Raw genomic sequence first — 21,568 nt, 5'->3', positions numbered from 1 at the left:
TTAGAAAAATATTAAAAAAAAAAAAAAAATGCAGGGCTCTGTACCTGATGAAATCCCACCCCTTACTAATCAAATACTGGATTGCTTTCTGGGGAACAGAGGGGAGTAGTTAGACATCTGACCGTGGCTTTTATCTATACCACCTTCTCAATTGCATGGCATAATTTCTTCTCCCACTAAAATTACAACGAAAGCTGGGCGAGGCTGAATACTTCGTACCAGCGGAGTTTTATTCCTCCCCGAAATAGATACATTTCTGAGTACTTGGCACCTCCAGCCTAGGTCATGTCTGTCGCGTCCCCATTCATCCACGCGCCCACCCTGTGGGGGCTCCCTTGGGGAAATGGGGAGGATGGAGGTGTCCACTCCTCGGTTCTTGGGCCCTTTTGCCCGACTTCCCCCAGCGGGGAAGAAGGGCTAGTCCAGGTGATCCTGTCCTGAGCCCTTAAGGTCGCCCAAACTACTGGGCAGCCCCGCGGGGAGTAGGCGGCTCCTGTGGCGCTAGGCGCCTCCAACCTGGCCTCACCCCGGGCAAGTCCCCAAGGTAGAAGGGAGGAGATAGAGCAGTGGGAACCCGGCTGCTGCCGCCGCCCAGTCCCAAGAGGAATCCCAGCTCCCCCAAGCAGCTCCTTCCTTCTCCTCAAGGCCCTCCCCCATTTCTGTCCCCTTTTTGCCCCCCGGCCCAGTGCCCATGCGCGCAGTAGACTCTTTATAGTCCACCCCAGCGCCCGGGCTTTCTGCACTTGTCCGGTCTGACAGCGAGCAAGCAGGTGGAGAACCGTGTGTGTGTGCGTGTGTGTGTGTGTGTGTGTGTGTGTGTGTGTGTGTTCGTCTCTTCTCCTTTTCTCTCTCCTTTGCTCATCCTCTTGCCTACCTTCCTGCCTCCTCTTTGCATTCCCCCTCACCTAACCCGGGTACCTTCTCCCAGTCTTTTCTTAAAGGAAGATCCGTTGTAACCCCTAAAACTCTGAATTTTGCACATTCTATAGAAGGAATATAAAGCCCTTAGCTGGAAGGGAGCAGCTGCCCGGTTTCTTCAGCTTAAGGCGGAGAAATGGCCCCGTTGCATCCTAAGGGAACCGGGATTTCCGAAGGAGTCCCAAACGCACTGGGCAGCTGGGTGAGGGGAGGGAAAGGGTGGAGACCCAAGTTCCTTGAGCTAAGACATCGTAAACAGAGTGTGTGAAGACCAGATTTGGGAGCCGAAGGTGAAGGAGACTGAGATTTATCGAGGGTGGGAGAAGCGTTTTGGTAGAATCATCGATTGTCCCTGAAACTGACGGTATGGAGTAAAGATAACGCACAGAAGTCCCTCTCGTTTCTTCTTCTCGCAGGTCTGTGCATTCCTCGAATCACGATGTCTCCGGCTTGGATCTCTGTTCTCTGCCTCGGTGGGTAATTTCTGGGTTATCACGTCCCTTCAGTTCTATCTTCCAGTGCCTCTCCCTTTCTGATTCTCTTCCCCTTTTCCCCCCAATATCCTGTCCGGGTTTGTCTCCAGTCTTTCTTTGACTCCGGGGGAAGGTAGTGGGATGGAGAGAAGGAAGAAGGGGGAACATTGAGCCTCAGCTGCTATCCCGCCCCCTTTTCTTCTTTGTACAGGTGGCTACTTTCTCCTGCCGGGTCCTGTGAGCTGCGAGGGTGCCGGTGAGTTCAGCCTCTGGCCAGAGCGAATGGGGAAATAGGGATTGGAATGAGCGGTTCACAGAACTTGAGCCTCAGTGGGAGCAATGCGCAGGAACCTAACCCATCCCCAGGACCTGTCCTTGAGGTTCCTAGGCCAGCCTTTTGGGAGGAATATCCAAATATAGACTCGGGGGGAAAAAGGAAGAAATGGGAGTGTTCGGGCTGGTCTCGAATTTGTCCTATGAGGATTTCTACCTCTATCCTAGTTCTGAAGGTGTAATATAGCGGTTTATTGTTCGTTCATCCTACATCCTACTTGCTCCTGTGGTTCCCAGTGGAGGTTATTCTCCCAGTTCCGCCACTCCTGCAAGTCCTGCCCTCCTTTCAGTCCTTACGGGTTTTTTTTTTCCTCCCAACCCTAATTTTCCAGTTATAGTTCCCCCACCTCTAGCCTAAGATAGAGAAGGTAAGTGTTAAGGAACTGGGGGTGGAGAGCTCTAGTAGATGAATTACCTGAAAAAAATTCCTTTCAGCGGGAAGAGAGGAGGCTAATTACAGGTGAGCTTTTAGTCTCTAGAGAGAGGTGATAGTTTTGAGGTCAAATCGGAAGGATGGTTTTCACCTCTGATCCCATATTTAAAAGGTCATTGAGAAGTAGAAAAAAACCCTATTTAAGACAATTGTGAGGGAGCTGGAAACCGCCTTTAAAAGTGTCAGTTCTACGTAGCAATGAGAGTGTGCATCCTAAAGAAAGACATTTATTAGAGATGTGGAAGGTGAGAGGAGAGTTGTCATCATCAAATACTTGAAAAGTTGTCATAAACATTCATTAGATTTCTTGAACTCAATTGATAGAAATTTTAGGAAGATTGGTTTTGTTTTGGTTCAGTATAATGGGAAAAAAAAGGTTTGTGTTTTTTTTTTTTTAATGGACTAAGCTGCCAGATGAACTTCTGAGTTTCTCATCCTTGAAAATGTTCAGACAGAAACTAGATGGAAGCCAGATCATTCCTTTGTCATTATTGTTGTCCATACGATTCATATTAAGGAATAGATCCCTTCGAGTTCTAGGTGTTTTCATTCCCTAAGTCACAGGATGAGGAAAAAGTTATTTCCTTTTCTGGGCAGTCTTACAGAATCCACTGACTGACCAACAGTATTCAACTCTGCCCCAGGCTGGGTTCCAGATGATATTTTCTCTTGGGAACCTGCAGCATTTGTATTTCATGAGTATGGGCCGGGTGGGCCAAAAGTTTTTATCAAGCTTCATTTATTTGTCTGCAACTCTATAGGTAACTCCTTTAAAGTGCAACAATTTGACAATTTCTTATTCTAGGAAGTTTTTCCAAACTTGTGTATTTGGAAAGTTTTTTGGTTTGCTTGGAATTTTGTTGTTTCTGGATTTTACAAATGGAATTCAGTTTTAAAATGTATTATTATTATTATTTGTTGTTGTTGTTGTTTTCCCCAAAGAAAAGTATTGTGAAGGGGAAAATAGGCAGCCAATGAATGAGGTAGTAGTGAGGAAAGAAATAACAATGGGAGATAGGGGGTTTTGGTCAAACTTTGATCTGCTATACAAAAGGTGATGATTTTCACTATGATTTCAGAGATACCAGTGAGATAATAGGTTTAAAAATATTGGATTCTTCTTCTTCTGTAAGGACATTAAATTTTCTCCAGCTAATAAAGTAGTATTTGATATGAACCTCTGCTAAAACAATGGTGTCAGTCCTGCTTAAATCTCTTTATGGGAAAGCTTGTACTTCTTATTCCAGGTATAATAGGTCTTGGTAGATTTTCCAAAGAATGCTCAAGACCAGGGACAGCTAGGTGGTACAGTGGATAGAGCACCAGTCCAGAAGTCAGGAGGACCTAAATTCAAATCTGATCTCAGACACTTAATACTTCCTAGCTGTGTGACTTCGGGCAAGTCACTTAATCCCAACTGCCTCAGGGAAAAAAAAATGCTCAAGACTGTAGAGTATTAAATTGAGCTTTATTGATTCTAATAAACATATGCATTAGATACTTGAACAAAATTCTATCTGATTTTTCACACAATCTGTTGTAAAATTTCTCAGCTGATTGCTTTTAAGATAATATCTGCTACCATCCATTCTGAATTTAATATTTACATAGGTTTTCCAATTTGTATTTTAGCATATTTAAAAAGTTGTTCTTGTATTTTGGATATCTTTTTTGATGTAGATTTTTATTTTCACTATATGTAATGTGGAGGATGATTGTTTTGTTTCATATTTTTGGTCTAGATCTGTGATTTAATCAAAGTAAATATAACTAACATTTATATAGCACTTTGTTATATGCAAAGTAGTTTACAAGTATCATTTCATCCTATCCTCACAATAACCCTGGGATGTAGGTTCTGTTATTATCCCCATTATACTTGGGGAAAATGAAGCAGATAAGGCTAGTGTCTTGTCCAGAGTCACACTGTGTGTCTGATGTCATATTTGAATTTACAACTTTTTTCCAGTTTCAGCATTGTCTCCACTGTGCCCCCTAGCTGCCTCTCTGAGGCTCGGATGCCTTAAGTTGTAAACTCCTTTGCCAGTGTGGATCAGCAACTCATCTGTATTTTAAATGGATCTTAGAAAATTGCCTGGGCACTGAGAGGTTAAGGGACTTATTCTGTGATTGTAGTGAAAGTGTGTATCAGCAGTAGAACTTAAAACTAGCTACCTTTTCTAAATTTCAAAGCCAACCCTCCATCTTTATATCTTATTATGCTTCTCTGTTTCATTTTAGGGAAGAATATCTTATTTATTATTTGACTTACATAAAAACATAGAGTTGATTGGTTTGTTTGTTTTAATATCTATATAATGTATTCTACTAAACTACAGAAATAGCATTCTTAAACCAGAGAGCTATTTGATATCTCGTTCAGACTATCTAGACATATATAATTATTTAATTATATAATCATTCAAAAATAATTTTCCATGCATAATTACTTTGCAGGTAGCATTGAGATATGTAAAATTTTCACTTTTATTAAAATAAAGATCATCATTATTATTACTAATATTGCTTTATCTTAGACCAAAGTTCTTAAATCATCCCAAATACAGCTGTCCAACATGATTTTTAAGCCAGCCCTGAAAAACTACACAAATTAGAATTTTATAATAGAAGAGACTTATAAGTAGGGGCTAAATTCAGTTTGGGGAAGACATTTATTTAACTTGCTAAAAGTCTAAAATATAGTAGAGAGATGTCAAAATATTCATTTGGAAAAACCCAAACATTTTTATTGATATATTTTTACACCCCTACATTTGCCAAAGTATCCCTCCTCCTCTCCTCTAAATTCCCTTTAAAACAATTCCATTAATGTCTTTTATTTTTACATCACCTATATTTCTCAAAGAACTCCTCCTCTTTCCATCTCCCAGAATTCATTTATCTTATAGCAAAATTAAAATGAGTTTTTTAAAAAATCAGCAAATTTAGTCAACTTATTAAAAACATCTGACATATCCTATACTCTACATTCCTAATCCATCAAAATTGACAAAACAAAACAAAACAAGACACAGAGTAGTACCTTCTCTTATCTTTTCTTAGACACCAAGATTGGCTAAAGTCAAAATATTTCTGCACTTAAAAAAAGAAAGAATAGAAAAATAGCTACTACAAAGAATCATGGGGCTGGTTGTATCCCCTTCTTTTTCTTCAGCTCCTATTGCTATCACATGCTTTACAAGAGGACTTGATATCAGGAAGGAGAAAGCTGATGTCCTTTGCCCAGGGGGGTGTCTTCTTCGAGATTTCTATGTCTTTGGGAACATAGTCTATGCCTCTCTTTCAAGCATCTGTGGAGCTGCCATTCACAGGTAAGCCTGGTGATCATGTCAGAGTAGGAGTGTCTGCTTTATCCATCTTCCAGTTTGACATCATTATTTTGCAAAATTTAGTTTAGGAGAAACTTTTAAAACTTTCCTTAATAATCTCATAATCTCAAAACATTAGAGGGAATAAAATAGTCACGGGAGGCTTGGGGGGGAGGGGAGAGCGAAAGGGGGGAGGGAGGGAGGGAGAGAGGGAGAGAGAGGAGGTAGGGGGGAAAGGAAGGAAGGAAGGGAAAGAGAAGGAAAAGGAAGGAAGGAAGGAAGGAAGGAAGGAAGGAAGGAAGGAAGGAAGGAAGGAAGGAAGGAAGGAAGGAAGGAAGGAAGGAAGGAAGGAAGGAAGGAAGGAAGGAAGGAAGGAAGGAAGGAAGGAAGGAAGGAAGGAAGGAAGGAAGGAAGGAAGGAAGGAAGGAAGGAAGGAAGGAAGATCCTCATGAAAGGTTGTCCTGGAAAAAAAAAATGGAGTCATATCCTCTTGGGGTCTCTTCAGTTATGAAGCATCTTTAATTGCAGCTCCCTACACTACTGGTAACCTGAAGAATGAACTCTGGTCCTTTTAATTTGTTTTGAATGAAATCTAAAATCCTCTGGTTCAAGTGATGGTTTGGAAAGTTTGGAAAGTTGCATTGAGATTTTCATTAACATGGCAGCTCTAAAAAATAAGAAAGTAGTGCCCCCCCCTACCTAATTTTATGCCTGTCACTCAACAAGTTAAGAGGGCATATTTTCCCAGAATTTTTTTTATTACTACTCTTAACAGCTGTAATTACAAAACCAAACCAATGAAAGATTAATAAAATCTTTAGATGATTTCTTTGTCTGAATTACTGTGACATGGATCCTTGACTCATAATAAATAGTAGCCTACATTTGCATAGAGCTTTACCTTTGTTATTTCATTTAAGTATCACAAGAGCTTTGTGGAATAGATCTTGCCTGCCTTATTTTCCCAATTTTACAGATGAGGAAATTGAGGCCCACAAAAGTTAAGTTGCTTCCCCATGGTCTCCTAACTAGAAAGTGTCAGAGGCAGGTCTTAAACTGAGATTTTCATGAATAACACTAACTTTTTTATGCCATGATTTCTATCAAAATTGCAGATTACAAGACCTCTAATTTATACTGCATGTTCTCAAAAAGCAGGTAGTACAGGTATTATTATCTCTGTTTCACACATGAAAAAAACTCTGGACTGGAGAAGCTGTGTAATTTGCTTATGGATACATGATTTATAAGTATCAGGCTCAGGACTGAAACTCAGAGCTTCTGAATCCTAAGACAAAATCTCTTTCCATTCCATCCATTCCATGTGCCTTCAATACAGCAGAGCACTGCAACACAGACAACCCACTCCAGTCCCTAGAGCTACTATAAAATTTTTGAGAAGTATCATCTGGTGCTGGATATGTAAACTGAGGATCTGGGATCAAATCCAGGTTCCTTCCACTTCTTATTGGTGTGGGCAATTTCACTTCTCTGAACCTCAGTTTCCTTAATTATAAAATGAGAAGGTTAGAGTAGATCTCTGGGTTTCCTTCCCTCCCTAAATCTATAGTCCTATGATCTTAAAGAGTTTTAATTCTGTTCATCCCATTATGATGTTTCAGGGGGGTAATCACCAGCTCAGGAGGGGCTGTGCGCGTCTATGGTCTTCCTGGCCGGGAAAACTATTCTTCAGTAGCTTCCAATGGCATCCAGTCTCAAACCCTGACCCGATGGTCCTCATCTTTCACAGTGTCCAGTAGGTGCAACTAGATTCCTTTTCTTTGGGAAAAAAAAAGTGTCACTAGGCAGTAACATTGTCTACCTTTTTTAAATAAGCATTTTTGGTTATATTGCTTGTCCCAAAGACTGAAGTCATCAATTGATGTCAGTCAATGATGTCAGATCTTTGATTTTGGGGATCGAGTGCTCAATCTGATAGAATACATGTGAAAAGAGAAAAAAAGTTTTGTTTTGTTTTTAAATTTCTGTATCTGTCTACTTTTTCCATCTCATATTAGAGGACTGGTCCAGTATAAAGATAAATATAGACCATCTAGATAAGTAACAGTAGAGTTGAAAAGTAGTGGGATTTGTTCTCTTCTTGTCCAATGAGAGTCAGATTTGGCTTTTCACAGCTGAAAGATCATAGTCTGTTCACTTGGGCAATTAGCATTCAGGGTTCACCAACCCTACTCAGGGCTGGTCTCCTACTCACTCTCAATCCTGAACTAGATTCCTTAATCTCTGATGGTGATGCGGTCAATAGGAAAAAATTGATGATTTTTTTTTTTTTAACAGAAGGCAAAAGTGAAGCTCTAGAAGCTACAGGACGGGCAGTGTCCACAGCACGTCCACCAGCAGCAGGTATGAAATATGGAATTTATTTTTTCAGGTTCCTGGCCCCCCCAAAAATTTTAAGTGTATTTTATTAATCTGAATGAGTCAGCTTTTTGTTTTGTGATAATGTTAAATAAGAGCAATTAAATCAATATATTGAATTTTGCTTTCTTTAAGTGATAAGTATGAGAAGGCACATACAGTTTTCTCTTCCATGTATCCATCCTATGATTGCTTTTATCTACCTGAACTGTGGTAACAACTATTCTCCACTATTCATTAATCACTGTTCCTTGATCTTATGCAGTGGAACAAACAAATGCATTGTGAGCTCCTGATACAGTCACATTTAGAGTTTTAAGACATGAATTATAATCTTTCCTCTATCATTTATAACCTATGCGTCCTAAGGTGGCCACTCTCTGAACCTCAATTTCTTCCTATAAAATTAAAGCGTTGGACTCAATAGCTTCTAAGATCCTTTTTAGTTCTGAATCTATGATTGTGAAATTCTTTCATTCACCAAGTCCTCTCTGATTTTTCCTCCTAGGTGAAGAAAAAAGAAGCCAAGGAATTCCCTCCTTCAGTTATATTAATTAATCATTGTTAATTAGTTAATTAATATTGATACATTTGTTGATATATAGATTTTCACCTTCCCAGATGTTATTGTTCATAAAATTATTTTGTATTTGCTATTTGTGTATATATTGTATTTTTCAGTAGATTTTTTGTAGTCCTTCAGACCAAAGATTGTTTCATTTTTTGTGCAGAGGGTCTAGTACATATTAGGAATTTAATAAATGCTTGTGGATTAATTGATTCCTAAGGCTTTCAAAGATTTAAAGCCATAGCAAAGAAACGCAAGAGTATAAAAGGAGACATAACAATGATAAATAAAAACTCACATAATAATATTATTTTTAGATAGTACAAGTTTTATCTTCTCCATTTTACAGATGAGGAAACAATCTCAGAGATGTGAAAATGAAATTCTTTGTTTTGTTTTTCTCCCTCCTCACAAGGCCTCCAACCTTGTTGACTTCAAAGGCTCCTCACTGGCCTTAGCAGGAGATTAAACATCTCTGGAAGTCTATATGACCTATAGATTGAGATACAGCATGCTATACTCTTAGGCTCTTTACTTCTAATTTCCTTGGTAGAGATATTGCTTCCTGACTTCTCATTTCTTGGTGGAGATATGGCTACTTCTAACTCTGACAGTGATTCAGAGAGATAGATCAGTCTGTTTAAGAATGATGGCCCTTAAAATCGACTCCTCTCCTTGCTTCTGTTTTCCACTTTGGAACTTCCTTCCCTCCTTTTGGTAATGGTGCTGGGTGCTTCCTGTGTTGCAGGAAAACGACAGAAGAAGACACCTGACAAAAAGGCTGGAAACAAAGGTAAGATGAGCTAAGACTTTTACTTTCCTCCAGACTTAGTCCTTGTCTTTCTAGAACTGTTGAGAAAACTTATTTATTTTGCTTTTTTGCAGATTGTAAGGCAGATATTGCTTTTCTGATTGATGGAAGCTTTAATATTGGACAGCGCAGATTTAATCTACAGAAGAATTTTGTTGGAAAAGTGGCTCTGATGTTGGGGATTGGAACAGAAGGACCACATGTGGGACTTGTTCAAGCCAGGTACCTATATTCTAAAATATCAGGAGATTTGATTGATAGAGCAAATGACCTCTCAGAATTAGAAACCATAGATTGTGTCTATGGTAAGTATATCATGAACAATGCAAATCCCCAAATACCATGAGAATTAATGGTAGGAGTGCCAAATAAATTCAACCCACATTCATGAAGTTCCTCCTATCTATAAGGATATGCTAGATACTAAGCATACAATAACAAAAACAAAACAACCTGTCTGAGGAGTTTACTCTCTATTGGGGGAATACAATTTGTTTGTGTGTGTGTGCTATTCTGAGTTATACATATATATAGATATATGCACATATGGCAGAATAATACATATTCATAAACATAAATAATACAGAAGATTTTACATAGTAATTCAAATTAATTTCCAGAGTTGGGGTCAACAAGCATTTATTAAGCATCTCTTGTGTGCTAGACACTGTGTGCATACATATATATGCATGTGTCAAACATACATGTACATATATGTGTATGTATGTATACACATGTGTTTGTTTAAAATGTCCACTTTCTTCACAATGATACATGTCATTTATTCGCTTTCCCAACTCTCAGATAGTTTTGTTCTTATAGTCTTATAATCTTGTGAGTCCTAAATTTTTTTCTCATATCTCAAAAATCCTAGTCCATCTTGATTAGATTCAAATAGAAGAATATTTAATTTCTAGCAGTGGGGCAGCTAGGTGAAGCAGTGGATGGAGCACTAGTCTTGAATTCAGGAGCACCCCAGTTCAAATCTGATCTCAGACACTTAGCATTTCCTAGCTGTGTGACCCTGGGCAAGTCACTTAACCCCAGCCTCAGGGGGGAAAAAATGGATAAAAAAAAATTTTTTAATTAAAAAAAAATTTCTAGCAAAAAGAAATCTGTCTAAAACTAATTGCATGTAGTTAAATGTAGATATGATTTTCAACTGTTATCATTAAGCTCAATTATAAAAATGATTTATCTCCTAAATTAGAAAAGATTCTAATGACATTGATTTTTAAAAAGTGTAAAATTTTAATTATGCTTACCTGTTTTGTATTTCATTCTATTAGATTCTTCCCATAATTCTGGCCAGTCAAGATCTTTTTTTTTTTTTTAATCTCATACCTGTGATCTAATATCTTAACTATGCAAATTGGCTTTACAGAAGTGACAAATTCAATGAGCCTGTCATTTATGACTTCATTGAAATCATTGATTAAAAAATTTTTGAACTACATAAATAAAGGCTATTTTAGTAATTTCAGTGAGACCTGTAAGCGTGACAGTGCTCTTTTAATTCTTTCTGTTTAGGTCCAGTCATTCAAATTTATTCACATCTATTTACCATACTAGTTTTCTAATTCATGTTTTTCCATATTATCTATAAGGATACTGTGAAAAATACTGTAACAAAAATTTTGTCAAATTGAAGAGATATGGCTAAATGAAAATTTTTCTGAAAAAGATCTAGAGCAGGGAACTGTGATTTTGGAGGGTTTTGTTTTGTTTTAAAGATACTTGATAATTAGCACACACTTGTAATCCCTGCTAGTGTGAAAGCTGAGGCTGGTGAATTAGTTGAGTTTAGGAATTCTGAATTGTAGCAAGCTATGCTAATTGGGTTTGTACACTAAATCTGGCACCAATATGGTGAACTCTAAAAGGAACCCACCAAATCCCCTAAGGAAAGTTCTCATCATGATTAGTAGTGAGATCTAGCCTATAAGAAGCTTTTATACTTCCAAACTGGGCAAGATAGGGAGAATCAGTCTTTAAAAATAATAACAAAATAAAATATTTCCTTTGGGAGTTTTTTGGAGGGAGTTCAAAAAGATTATTGAGAAAGGGACACTGGACTTCACCAGATTGTCAGAGAGGTATAAATCACAGGAAAAAAAAGGCTGAGAACCTCAGACTTCATGGTTTTAGTGAATTGTAAGCTTAGTAAAAAACAATAGTGGAAAAGCTAATGAACTCTTAAGGCTGCATTCCAGTCTTAGAGGCATGTATCTAGAGTTAAAGTACAGATATATTCAGATCAGTTAAAGTATATCTGGAATATTATGTTTCCATAGGTTAGAATGAACATTAATGAGCTGGATAAAAGAAATATAACTAGAATGGTGAAGGGTCTTGGGTTCATGAAGATTATTAAGAGGATCAAGGAAGAAAATACTTGGCAGGGAGAAAGAGGAAGACATGATACCTACTTCTGAGAATTGAAGGGTTTTCCTATGGTAAAGGAAATATGTTTGCTTCTTGGTTCTAATTGGAAGTAATGGATAGATGCTGTTAAAAAAAAAAGCAATTTTAGGCTTGAGATAAGAAAAAATATTATTATTATTATTATTTTCTTTTTTTCTGAGTTAAGTGACTTGCCCAGGGTCACACAGCTAGGAAGTATTAAGTGTCTGAGACCACATTTGAACTCGGGTCCTCCTGAATTCAAGGCTGTGCTCTATCCACTTCGCCACCTAGCTGCCCCCCAAAAAAATTATTTTAAAAATTTATCACTCCCAAAGTATAAGGGCTGCGCTGGAAGTAGGTTCATTCCCTCTTTGTAGAGGTCCTCAGGTAAATAGAGAGGCAGTATGACACAGTGGAAAGAACATAAACAACTCTGTGTTCCAATTAATATTTGATCTTTTGTACCTCAGTTTCCTTATCTATAAAAGGTTGGATTGGATAGCATCTGTAGTCTCTTCTGGCTCTAAATCTCTAATCCAAAGATTAGTGACCACTGGGGTATGTCAGTTAGGTTTTGCTTATATTAGATGGCCTTAAAGGTCCCTTCTTGTGATTCTGTGAAATGCTCTGGTAAAATCTAAGCATACTATATCTAAGTAATTTCTGTGATCAATAGTAACCTTGTTATAAAAGAGATGTATGTATGTAAGCTATGATTTGTTCTTGATTAAATCATAGGGAATCATCACCATTTTTCTTGATAGAGTTCTGGATCTGGATTCATGAAAAACTCATCTTCTTGAGTTTAAAGAGGGCCCTGGGCAAGTTACTTGAGCCCTGTTTTTGCCTCAATTTCCTCATCTGTAAAAAAGGGCTGTAGAAAATGGCAGACCATTCCAGTATTTTTGTCAAGAAAATTCCAAATGGGATCACAAAGAGTTAGACATGACTGAAAAAACTGAACAACAATAGTGAAAAGCTTTCATTTGTCAGATGAGTAAACTGGGGCCCAGAGAAATTGAGATGACCTGCCCAAGATCACTCAGATAATAAGTGACAGAGGAAGAATAAGAATCCTGATCTTCTGACCCCAGAACTATTATGCTTTCCCCTATACCACATACTCCATTGCTATATCTTTGAACAATCTACCATGACTTTCATGCTACAATGAAATACTAGAACAGATATCTATGCCTTTTCAAATCAACAGATAAATACAAAGATAAATAAAAATAATAAATATTTTTAATTTTCTAAGTGCTGAATTTGAGATTAGGAAGTTCCATATGCTAGTGAATGAATTTAAACTCCTCTGAGTACCAACTTCAGATTTGGCCATCATAACTGAGACACCTCTGAGAGCTAGGCCAATTGTAAAATTTATAAATTTGATTAATCTTTGAAATGCATAGCAAATTTAAGAGATTAGAGATTAGGCTTCTAGATTTGACTCCTATTTATGTCTCCTCATTTGGTCACTGGTGAATTAATTAGAGTCTTCACTCTAAAATGCAAATTACCTTTATCTTTCAATTTAGTGTTCATACTGTTCAGCTTAGATTTTACATTAAAAACTTTTAATTCATAAACCAGAAGCACAGATCTTGCTCCTTATCCTCCCCAGAGTCCCCCGACACCAATTTAATCATGAATTTCAAGTAGAAAAACACCTCTGTTACTATGGCAACCACTCAACCTACTGCTTGGATGAAGTCCATCTGAAAGTGAGAAAGCTGATATAGGCCACCATTGCCCACAGTCTGGGGGTGGGAATGCATGAGTATGTCAGCTTTTACAGAGATTATTATAATTTTGAGTTTAAAAAGAGCTAAGCTCCAATTCATGGCATTAACCTTTAAGTGTTAAATGATTAAATTTTTGTCAGCAATAGAACTGGGAAGCTAAATGTTTGTGGCACTTCTCTACCAATCATTAATGCCTTAAAAGTGTACAGCAAATAAACTATACTTCACAGAAATTCAGTTTCTTAAGTAAGCCTCTCATTCTTTCTATATTGAAATGTTATGCTTATGATGGTCATTTTTCAGTTGTGTCTGATTCTTTGTGACTCCATTTGGGGTTTTCTTGGCAAAGATACTGAAGTAAGGTTTGCCATTTCCTTCTTCAGTTCACTTTACAGATGAGGAAACTGAGGCAAATAGGGTTAAGTGACTTCCCAAGAATTATATAACTAGTAACTATCTGAGGTTAGATTTAAACTCAGGGAAATGAGTCTTCCTGACTTTACTACTGGTGCTCTACCCACTGTACCACTAAGCTGCCCCAGGGACATCCTTATTCCAGTTTAAAAGCAAATCAGTCCTCCAGCTGCTGCTGGATTAAAACAAATGCATAATATTCACCAAATATATTTTGGATATACTATTGTATACAAAGTATGATAAATGCTAAAAAGAAAAAATGTTCAATAAGTTCTTACTATTTTTTTTTTGTCCTACATAACTCATGACTGTAACAAGCCACTTTTGCAAGGAAAAACACAATAGCAAAATAATATACTACAATAGTAATCCAGGCAATCTGAATACAATTAATTTGTAGAGGCTAGTGAATACTGTGCTGTTATCTGAGGTGAGGGACACCTGGGTTCAAATGTTGTCTCTGACACTTCACTGTTTATATGACTGAGGATGTCATTTAAATCTCTAAACCTCACACAACTCTCTAAGATTTATTTTACTAAGTTATAGTTAGTTCATCTAGGTGGAGGAAGTTCCCACTCCCAAATCACAGATCCTTAAGTATTGGTATTTTAACATGGTTTTAACACTATCAAATAACTTAATTCCCCCCCCCCACACACACACACACACAATTGAGAGAATACTTATAAAAGGAAAATGAACCGCTTGTAACCCTCAATTAGCAATGCAGAATCCCTAATGGGTACCTAAGTAACATGTAGATTTAAGAATGGAAGATCTGTCTATATTTTTAAAAATAAGAATAAAACCTTCAATTTACTAAAACTCTATTACAAGGATTTTTGTTTTCCTCTGTTGAAAACTTTGGGCTGTCACTGTATTTACCTTACTCTGGAGTTCTGGGCTCAGAAACCTTAACTGCTTAGTTACTAACATTCTTGTCTTTAGTAATGAGCACCAAGGTTTCTGTATCCTTGTACCCACTATTCTGTGGAAATTGAAATGTTGCCTAATGTTACAGTAAAGTAAGTTATAGTGGATAGAGCTTTGGGCCTACAAGCAGGAAGATGAGTTTGAATTCTACTTTATGATACTTACTCTCTATGTGACTCTAAGCAAATCACTTATTCAGTCTTAGCCCTTAGTATCCTCACTTGTAAAAGGGGGATAATGGTAGCAGCTAACTCTCTGGATTATTGAAAGGATCAAATGAAATAACATCATGTAGGGACTTTAGAAACTTTAAAACATTATATAAATGCTATTATTAGGGAAATTCAGAATTTATTTTTATTCATTGTGTTGGGAATAACTTGTTTTGTTTTCCTCCTAGTGAACATCCTAAAATTGAATTTTTTCTGAAGAACTTTACCTCAGCCAAAGATGTTTTGTTTGCAATAAAGGAGGTGGGTTTCAGAGGAGGCAATTCCAATACAGGTAAGTAGACCTAAAGTTATAGGACTTGGTGATAGCTAATAGTGGAAAATCATTTCTCAATTTGTGACACTGTTGCAAAATATTTTTGGGTTAAAAAAAAGAATCCTGTAACTTTGGAGGCTTTATTCCCCTTTAGAATACTTATAAGTCATTTACAATAGCTAAGTTACATGTCACATATAGGTATCTTTAGTGTACAGAAGAAAGAAAAGGAACCAAGTTTAATAATCAGTATAGCACTAATTTTGTACATTATTGATGGCATTGTCATTTTTATTATATCGGCACAGTGGAGCAATGACCACTGAATATTCCTGTTATTTGTCTTTCTTCATATCTGAAAGAACAGTATGTAATTATATCTATACAAGTTAATCAATAAAAAAACAAATATTTATTAAGTACTTACCAAGGCCCAGGCACCTATGCTAAATTCTGGAAACAGAAAAAGAAGCAATAGATAGACCCTGCCATAATGGAGTTTACAATCTAATGGGGAAAACTTTATGAAAACAAATAAACACAAAGCAAGATATGTGTAAGATAAATAGGAAATAATTAAAAGAATTAAGGGGGGTTGGGATTTGCTCCAAAAGACATTTGCCAGGGTTTGAGTTAGCTGCCATTACAGATTTCCACTGTTACTGAACACTTTAGCATAACTAGTCATTTGCTAATTAGGGCACAAAAGATTTCCAGTGGGGGTAGGGGCCTACTTGTGTCTTTATAATTCCCAACTTAAATTCTTATGAAAATTATTTTAAAAGAAGGTTCATAAGAATTAGTATAGGAATAATGTAGATTTTTATAGAGAATCACAGAATGCAAGAACTTTACCCATGCAAAGATTATTGTCCTTGTCTAAAAAAACAAAAATTATATACACATGCATATATACATACATATATTTATAACATGGGTACTCATGTATGCACATGTACACACATATATATAGTATATATAAGATGGCACTTAGTGAATTTTAAATTAAATTGACTAGTAAGCAGTCTTCCAGAAATTATTAAAATTTTTCCATCAATCAGTTCTTTACAATCAAAGAAACAGGAGGGAGAGAAGGTATCCTCAATTTAAAACCTCAAATTGCCACTGAGTGGGTGTCTGTAGGTAATTGGAAAATCCGTTCCTGCAGTGGTAAAGACTGCTTCAGTATGCTTTTCCCTTTCAATCCTAGGGAAAGCCTTAAAGCACACAGCCCAGAAATTCTTCTCAGCAGACAGTGGAGTGAGAAAAGGCATTCCAAAGGTGGTGGTGGTCTTCATTGATGGCTGGCCCTCAGATGACATAGAGGAAGCTGGCATTGTGGCCAGAGAATTTGGGGTTAATGTATTCATTGTCTCTGTGGCCAAACCCATTCCTGAAGAACTGGGGATGGTTCAAGATGTCGGCTTTGTGGACAAGGTAAGGTAGTTGGGAGAGGGATGAGGTGTCCTGTGGGTTTAGGTTAATGACATTATGCTGGAACTTCAAACACTGCTCTGGGGAAATAGGATTTTCATGTCCATTTGAGTTTTTGAACATTTATAATGAGAGCACAGATGTATGGTGTTTTTCCATAAGGAGATCCTCTCTTTTTTTGTGTGTGTGTGAGAAGTAGTAGCCAATTCTGGAATTTCCCTAAGGGTTTCTCTCGTGTGTTCTGTTCCACCACGCCAGGCCGTCTGTCGGAATAACGGTTTCTTCTCTTACCACATTCCAAGCTGGTTTGGCACTACCAAGTACGTGAAGCCACTGGTCCAGAAGCTCTGCACCCACGAGCAGATGATGTGCAGCAAGACCTGCTACAACTCCGTTAACATTGCTTTCCTGATTGATGGCTCTAGTAGCGTAGGAGACAGTAACTTCCGCCTCATGCTTGAGTTTGTCTCCAACATAGCCAAGACTTTTGAGATCTCGGACATCGGCGCCAAGATCGCTGCGGTACAATTCACCTATGATCAGCGCACAGAGTTCAGTTTTACCGACTACACCACCAAGGAGAACGTGCTGGCGGTTATTCGGAACATCCGCTACATGAGTGGCGGGACAGCCACAGGGGATGCCATTTCTTTCACTGTGAGAAATGTATTTGGCCCCATGAGGGACGGACCCAATAAAAACTTCCTTGTAATTGTAACTGATGGGCAGTCCTATGATGATGTCCGAGCCCCTGCAGCTGCTGCTCATAAAGCAGGTAATGTTTTTGCCCCTACATTGCCCTGAGTAAGATTTGGGAGAAAACTGAAGAGTTCATTTGCAAGTACTGTTATTAGAATTAATGAGCAACGTTATTTTATCACATAGTATAATCATTCATTTAGTGTAGCAATTATTTCTTCATATTTTCATATTCTTTAAAGGAGAATACTACTACTCTCTTCAGAAATTAATTTTTTTTTCTTAGACAAATGGCTTGATGTAGTGAAGTGTTGATTTTAGGTACATCTGGGTTGAAATTCTTCTGATACATACTATTTGTGTGACTTTGGGCCAGTTACTTCACTCTTCAAGCCCGTTTTCTCATCAGCTTAAAAAAAAAAAAAAAAAAAAAAAAAAGTTGAGGAAGAAGTTCCACTAGATGTCTTGTAAAGTCTCATGCAGTGCCAAATCTATAGATTCTATGTTTTCTATACTGGGTCAGATTCAGTCTAATCATTCCAGTATCCTATCTCTGAAATAAGAGAACAGAACAGTAGTCTTCTTGGCATTAACTTTGCCAACTTATTTTATGTAGATTCAATTTGAATCATTTTTTCACTCTATACCGAGTCCTTATTAGTGATACTTCAGGAACATATAATCAGGAAATACTCAAGGGATTTTTTACCTTTCTTCCTAGAATATACTTCTTGATTACAAACTATCATGGATTATAAAGAAATTTGCTTTGCATATGTTCATTTTAACTTATCTGCCATATTTCTGAATATTCAAATTTCTTCCTATATTTTATCTTCATTGAGGCTCTGTTGGAACAGTCTTGACTATTTTTCCTCTGTATGTATGATACATCCTCTGTATGTTTTAGAAGTATGACTCCAAAAAACCCTTGAAACTAGATGAGATTCTAGGACCAGAAACTCAGCAATTATTTTAGCCAGAAGTCTAAGCAATGTTTTAGAACAACAGGTAGGGCCAAATGGAGTGAACATCAAGAGAAAAGAGTAGAGAATTTGCAATACCATCGGAAATTATTTTCAGTAGTATTTGTCATGCTATCTGTGCTTATTTTTACTCAATTACTTGGCAAATTCCTAATCTTGAAGAACTATAGTGACTTTTCTGGTGAAGTTGAAACCATGGGGGTAAATAACTAGGACCCATTTTGATACTTCCCTTAGAGAAATCTTTTAGGAGAATCAATATTATGTAGAAAAAAAGGAACTAACATGCTAAGAATCTGAAAGATTATTTATAAGTTTGGGAATTATATAAATACAACTACTGCATGAGAAAAGGTGAAGTGTTTCTAGAGACCCAAGAAAAATTGCATTTTCAAACTTATTTAGGGCTAAGGAAGTTTTCTGAGAGATTAATAGATTCATCTTTTTTTTTTTTTTTTTGATCAGTAACTAAGAGTTTAGTTGGTTATGGTTTTTTTCCTCTTTTTTTTTCTTTTGATTTAATGAAATCATAGGCAATTAATGATGATCACCATTTCTCTTTAAGTGTTCATAGCCTGGATAGAATCCCAGACCTGAAGTCATGAAAACTTCTTGACTTTTAAGGAAAAATATGAATCCTGGTCCTTTGACCCCAGAGCAATATTACTTTCCCCTGTACCATATACTCTATTGCCATAGCCTTGAAGAACCTACCATGACTTTCTTGCTACAATGTCCCATTTTACTTTTATGTCTGTATAAGAGGTGAGTATATTTTTCGTTCACAGAAGGTAGAAGGATAAGGGAATGACAGAAGTATAACAGTCTATTCCTAGCAAGAAGTATGAACAGAGAAGACTAAGGTGACAGAATCTGGCCCTCATTTAACCTAATGCAACTGTGTTTGAATACAAAATGTGGAACTAAGTTTTATACTTTATGCAGTAAATTGAATCTATCATTTAAATTCATTCTGAATTATTTCCCTTGTAGGTATCACCGTCTACTCTATTGGTGTGGCTTGGGCACCTTTGGATGATCTGAAAGATATGGCTTCGGAACCAAAGGAAACCCATGCCTTCTTCACAAGAGAATTCTCAGGATTAGAACAGATAGCTACTGATATAATTAGAGGCATTTGTAGAGATTTCTTGGAATCACAACAGTAAAGGTGGCATTTTCACAGAAAGAAATGCTATAAAGATCTCTTAGTGCTTATGCTCTGATGTTTTAATACACAAAATACTTGGATCTAATACAAAAACATTAAAGATGTCAGTACCTTTCAAACAATTTCCAACAACTTAATTGAACATATTCGCTATACATTTTACATTCATGGCTTTGACAACATAAGATCCAAGATAGTATTTGGAAGCACTACATTTCTTATTTGCAAAAATGCTCTTATAATCTTGATTAGGGAAGATAACCAATCATTTAATGATAATTGACATAACATTGACACAACTTATAAATAAAAGGTAACTGTTAATTGGTCTGAAAGCATGATAGCTTCTCTAAAAGGAAAGAAAAAAAAATTGATAAACATGAGAAATGTAAAGGACACATTGGAACCTATCTAGTTATAGAAGTAGCTCGTTAGTTTTTCAGAGCTTAACAAAATAGCTGATGTCATGATCGATAAAATAGTACTTTGATCCAATTATATTCTGCTCATCTGTAGATGTTTCTATGACTTTATGCACTCAAGATTTTCTTGGTATTTTATTCATGTCTGTATGTGTTCACTGGCTATAAAACTAAGGACTTATGAATGGCATGAAGGGAATCATTTATCAGGCTTTATGTAGTGTATTTTTGTAATAACTTATGACTTCCAACTTATAAGATTGAACGTGGGGGGAGTGCCTTGTATTTTTCTATTTATAACCGTAATTTTTTTACATGTATAGATAAAATTGGCTAGTACTATAAGAATCTCTTAAAAAAAAAAAAAAAAAAGACAAGCAAGATTTAAATTCATCTTACATTGAAAACATTTTGCTTGAAGATAATACACACTGCAAATAACTTAGAATGAAACTACGGGGATATTTGGATTGCAGTTTGGACGTTTTGAACAATAAAAAAAAAAACAAAACAACACTTTTATTATCTGTACTATTCTAAGCTGCCTAACATTTCAATCTTATTTATGGGATGTAATTATTTCAATGATTCAAAAGGGAAGTGGGGGGTAAGGAAAAAAATGGGTTACTACTTGAGATAAACTGGTAGAAAGTCTGAAATTACTGAAAAATGTCCATTATTTTTAAGTGCATTCAATAACATGGAATAGGCTAACAGACTATGAATGGGTGACCTCAGAAGTCCTGCTTCAGTAAGAAAATGTTTTGTAATTAGTATTACCAATTATTTTCACATAGACATTTACAAAGTTCCCTCTCTTACCAAGAAAAAGGAACAAACAAAAGTTTAAACTTCCTTCCCTCCCTCCACCAACTGTGACCCATTAACACAATTCTTAAGACCAGAGACTTTTCCTCCACCCTTCAGCTCCCCCAGACCTAGACATATACTGTACTACCTGATCCACTTTTAAATTGGAAACCTTAAGTGAAATAGAAGAGGATTTCATTATCTAATCAGTTATGACCAAAACAAAACAGAACAAATCCACCCACCAAATCTTCTAGAATAATTAAAAGTATTACTGTAAACAGAAAAGAGGAAAGACCTGAAGTATTTTTTTAAAAAAACAAACATGGAGCTTAACATAGGCAATGTGAGTGGGACAATTTTTAAAATTGTATTAAATATGGGTTTTTCCCTCACTTGGAACCCAAGATAACCTCTTCTTTTATTTGGTCCCTGACCAGTTATTTCATCATGGTGGACCATTTATACAACTATAAATCAACTCAGCTGAACACTAAGTTGCCTTGTCCTGAAGTCTTAAGTAAAAAATGACTTGTCCATGGTCTCACAGTAATCAATACATATCACAACTTGAACCCAAGTATTCTTGACTCCAAAAACCAGGTTAAGAATTCTCAGGGTAGGGGCAGCAAAGTGGTGCAGTGAATAGAGCACAGCCCTGAAGGTAGGAGCACCTGAGTTCAAATGTGGCCAACACTTCCTGGCTGTGTGACCCTGGGCAAGTCACGTAACCCCAATTGCCTGGGGGGGGGGGGGGAGTGAAATTGTAAAGGGAAAAAAAAAAAGGACTTTTACTTTCACTAACTTAA

General features: G+C 36.9%; 1 protein-coding gene across 4 annotated transcripts; it reads left to right on the top strand.

Moving 5' to 3' along the window:
• The first annotated feature begins 703 nt into the window (after positions 1 to 703).
• Positions 704 to 20,326, top strand: COCH (cochlin). Of its 4 annotated transcripts, none has more exons than XM_074289572.1 (12): positions 704 to 770; positions 1,335 to 1,391; positions 1,603 to 1,647; positions 5,333 to 5,489; positions 7,109 to 7,242; positions 7,785 to 7,850; positions 9,182 to 9,226; positions 9,319 to 9,466; positions 15,152 to 15,255; positions 16,448 to 16,674; positions 16,930 to 17,446; positions 19,350 to 20,326. In XM_074289572.1, exons 2-12 carry the CDS (start codon positions 1,358 to 1,360, stop codon positions 19,523 to 19,525), a joined length of 1,653 nt encoding a protein of 550 aa, XP_074145673.1. In that variant the 5' UTR covers positions 704 to 770; positions 1,335 to 1,357; the 3' UTR covers positions 19,526 to 20,326. The 4 variants fall into 4 exon arrangements, with proteins under 4 accessions (XP_074145673.1, XP_074145676.1, XP_074145674.1 ...); XM_074289573.1 differs by having other exon boundaries at positions 745 to 788; XM_074289574.1 differs by having other exon boundaries at positions 763 to 780.
• The last annotated feature ends 1,242 nt before the right edge of the window (positions 20,327 to 21,568 follow it).

Source organism: Sminthopsis crassicaudata, chromosome 2 (assembly GCF_048593235.1).
Source record: "Sminthopsis crassicaudata isolate SCR6 chromosome 2, ASM4859323v1, whole genome shotgun sequence".
Classification (NCBI taxonomy): domain Eukaryota; kingdom Metazoa; phylum Chordata; class Mammalia; order Dasyuromorphia; family Dasyuridae; genus Sminthopsis; species Sminthopsis crassicaudata.
The sequence above is the reverse complement of the archived record's forward strand: the minus strand, read 5'-3'. Positions and strand labels throughout refer to the sequence as shown.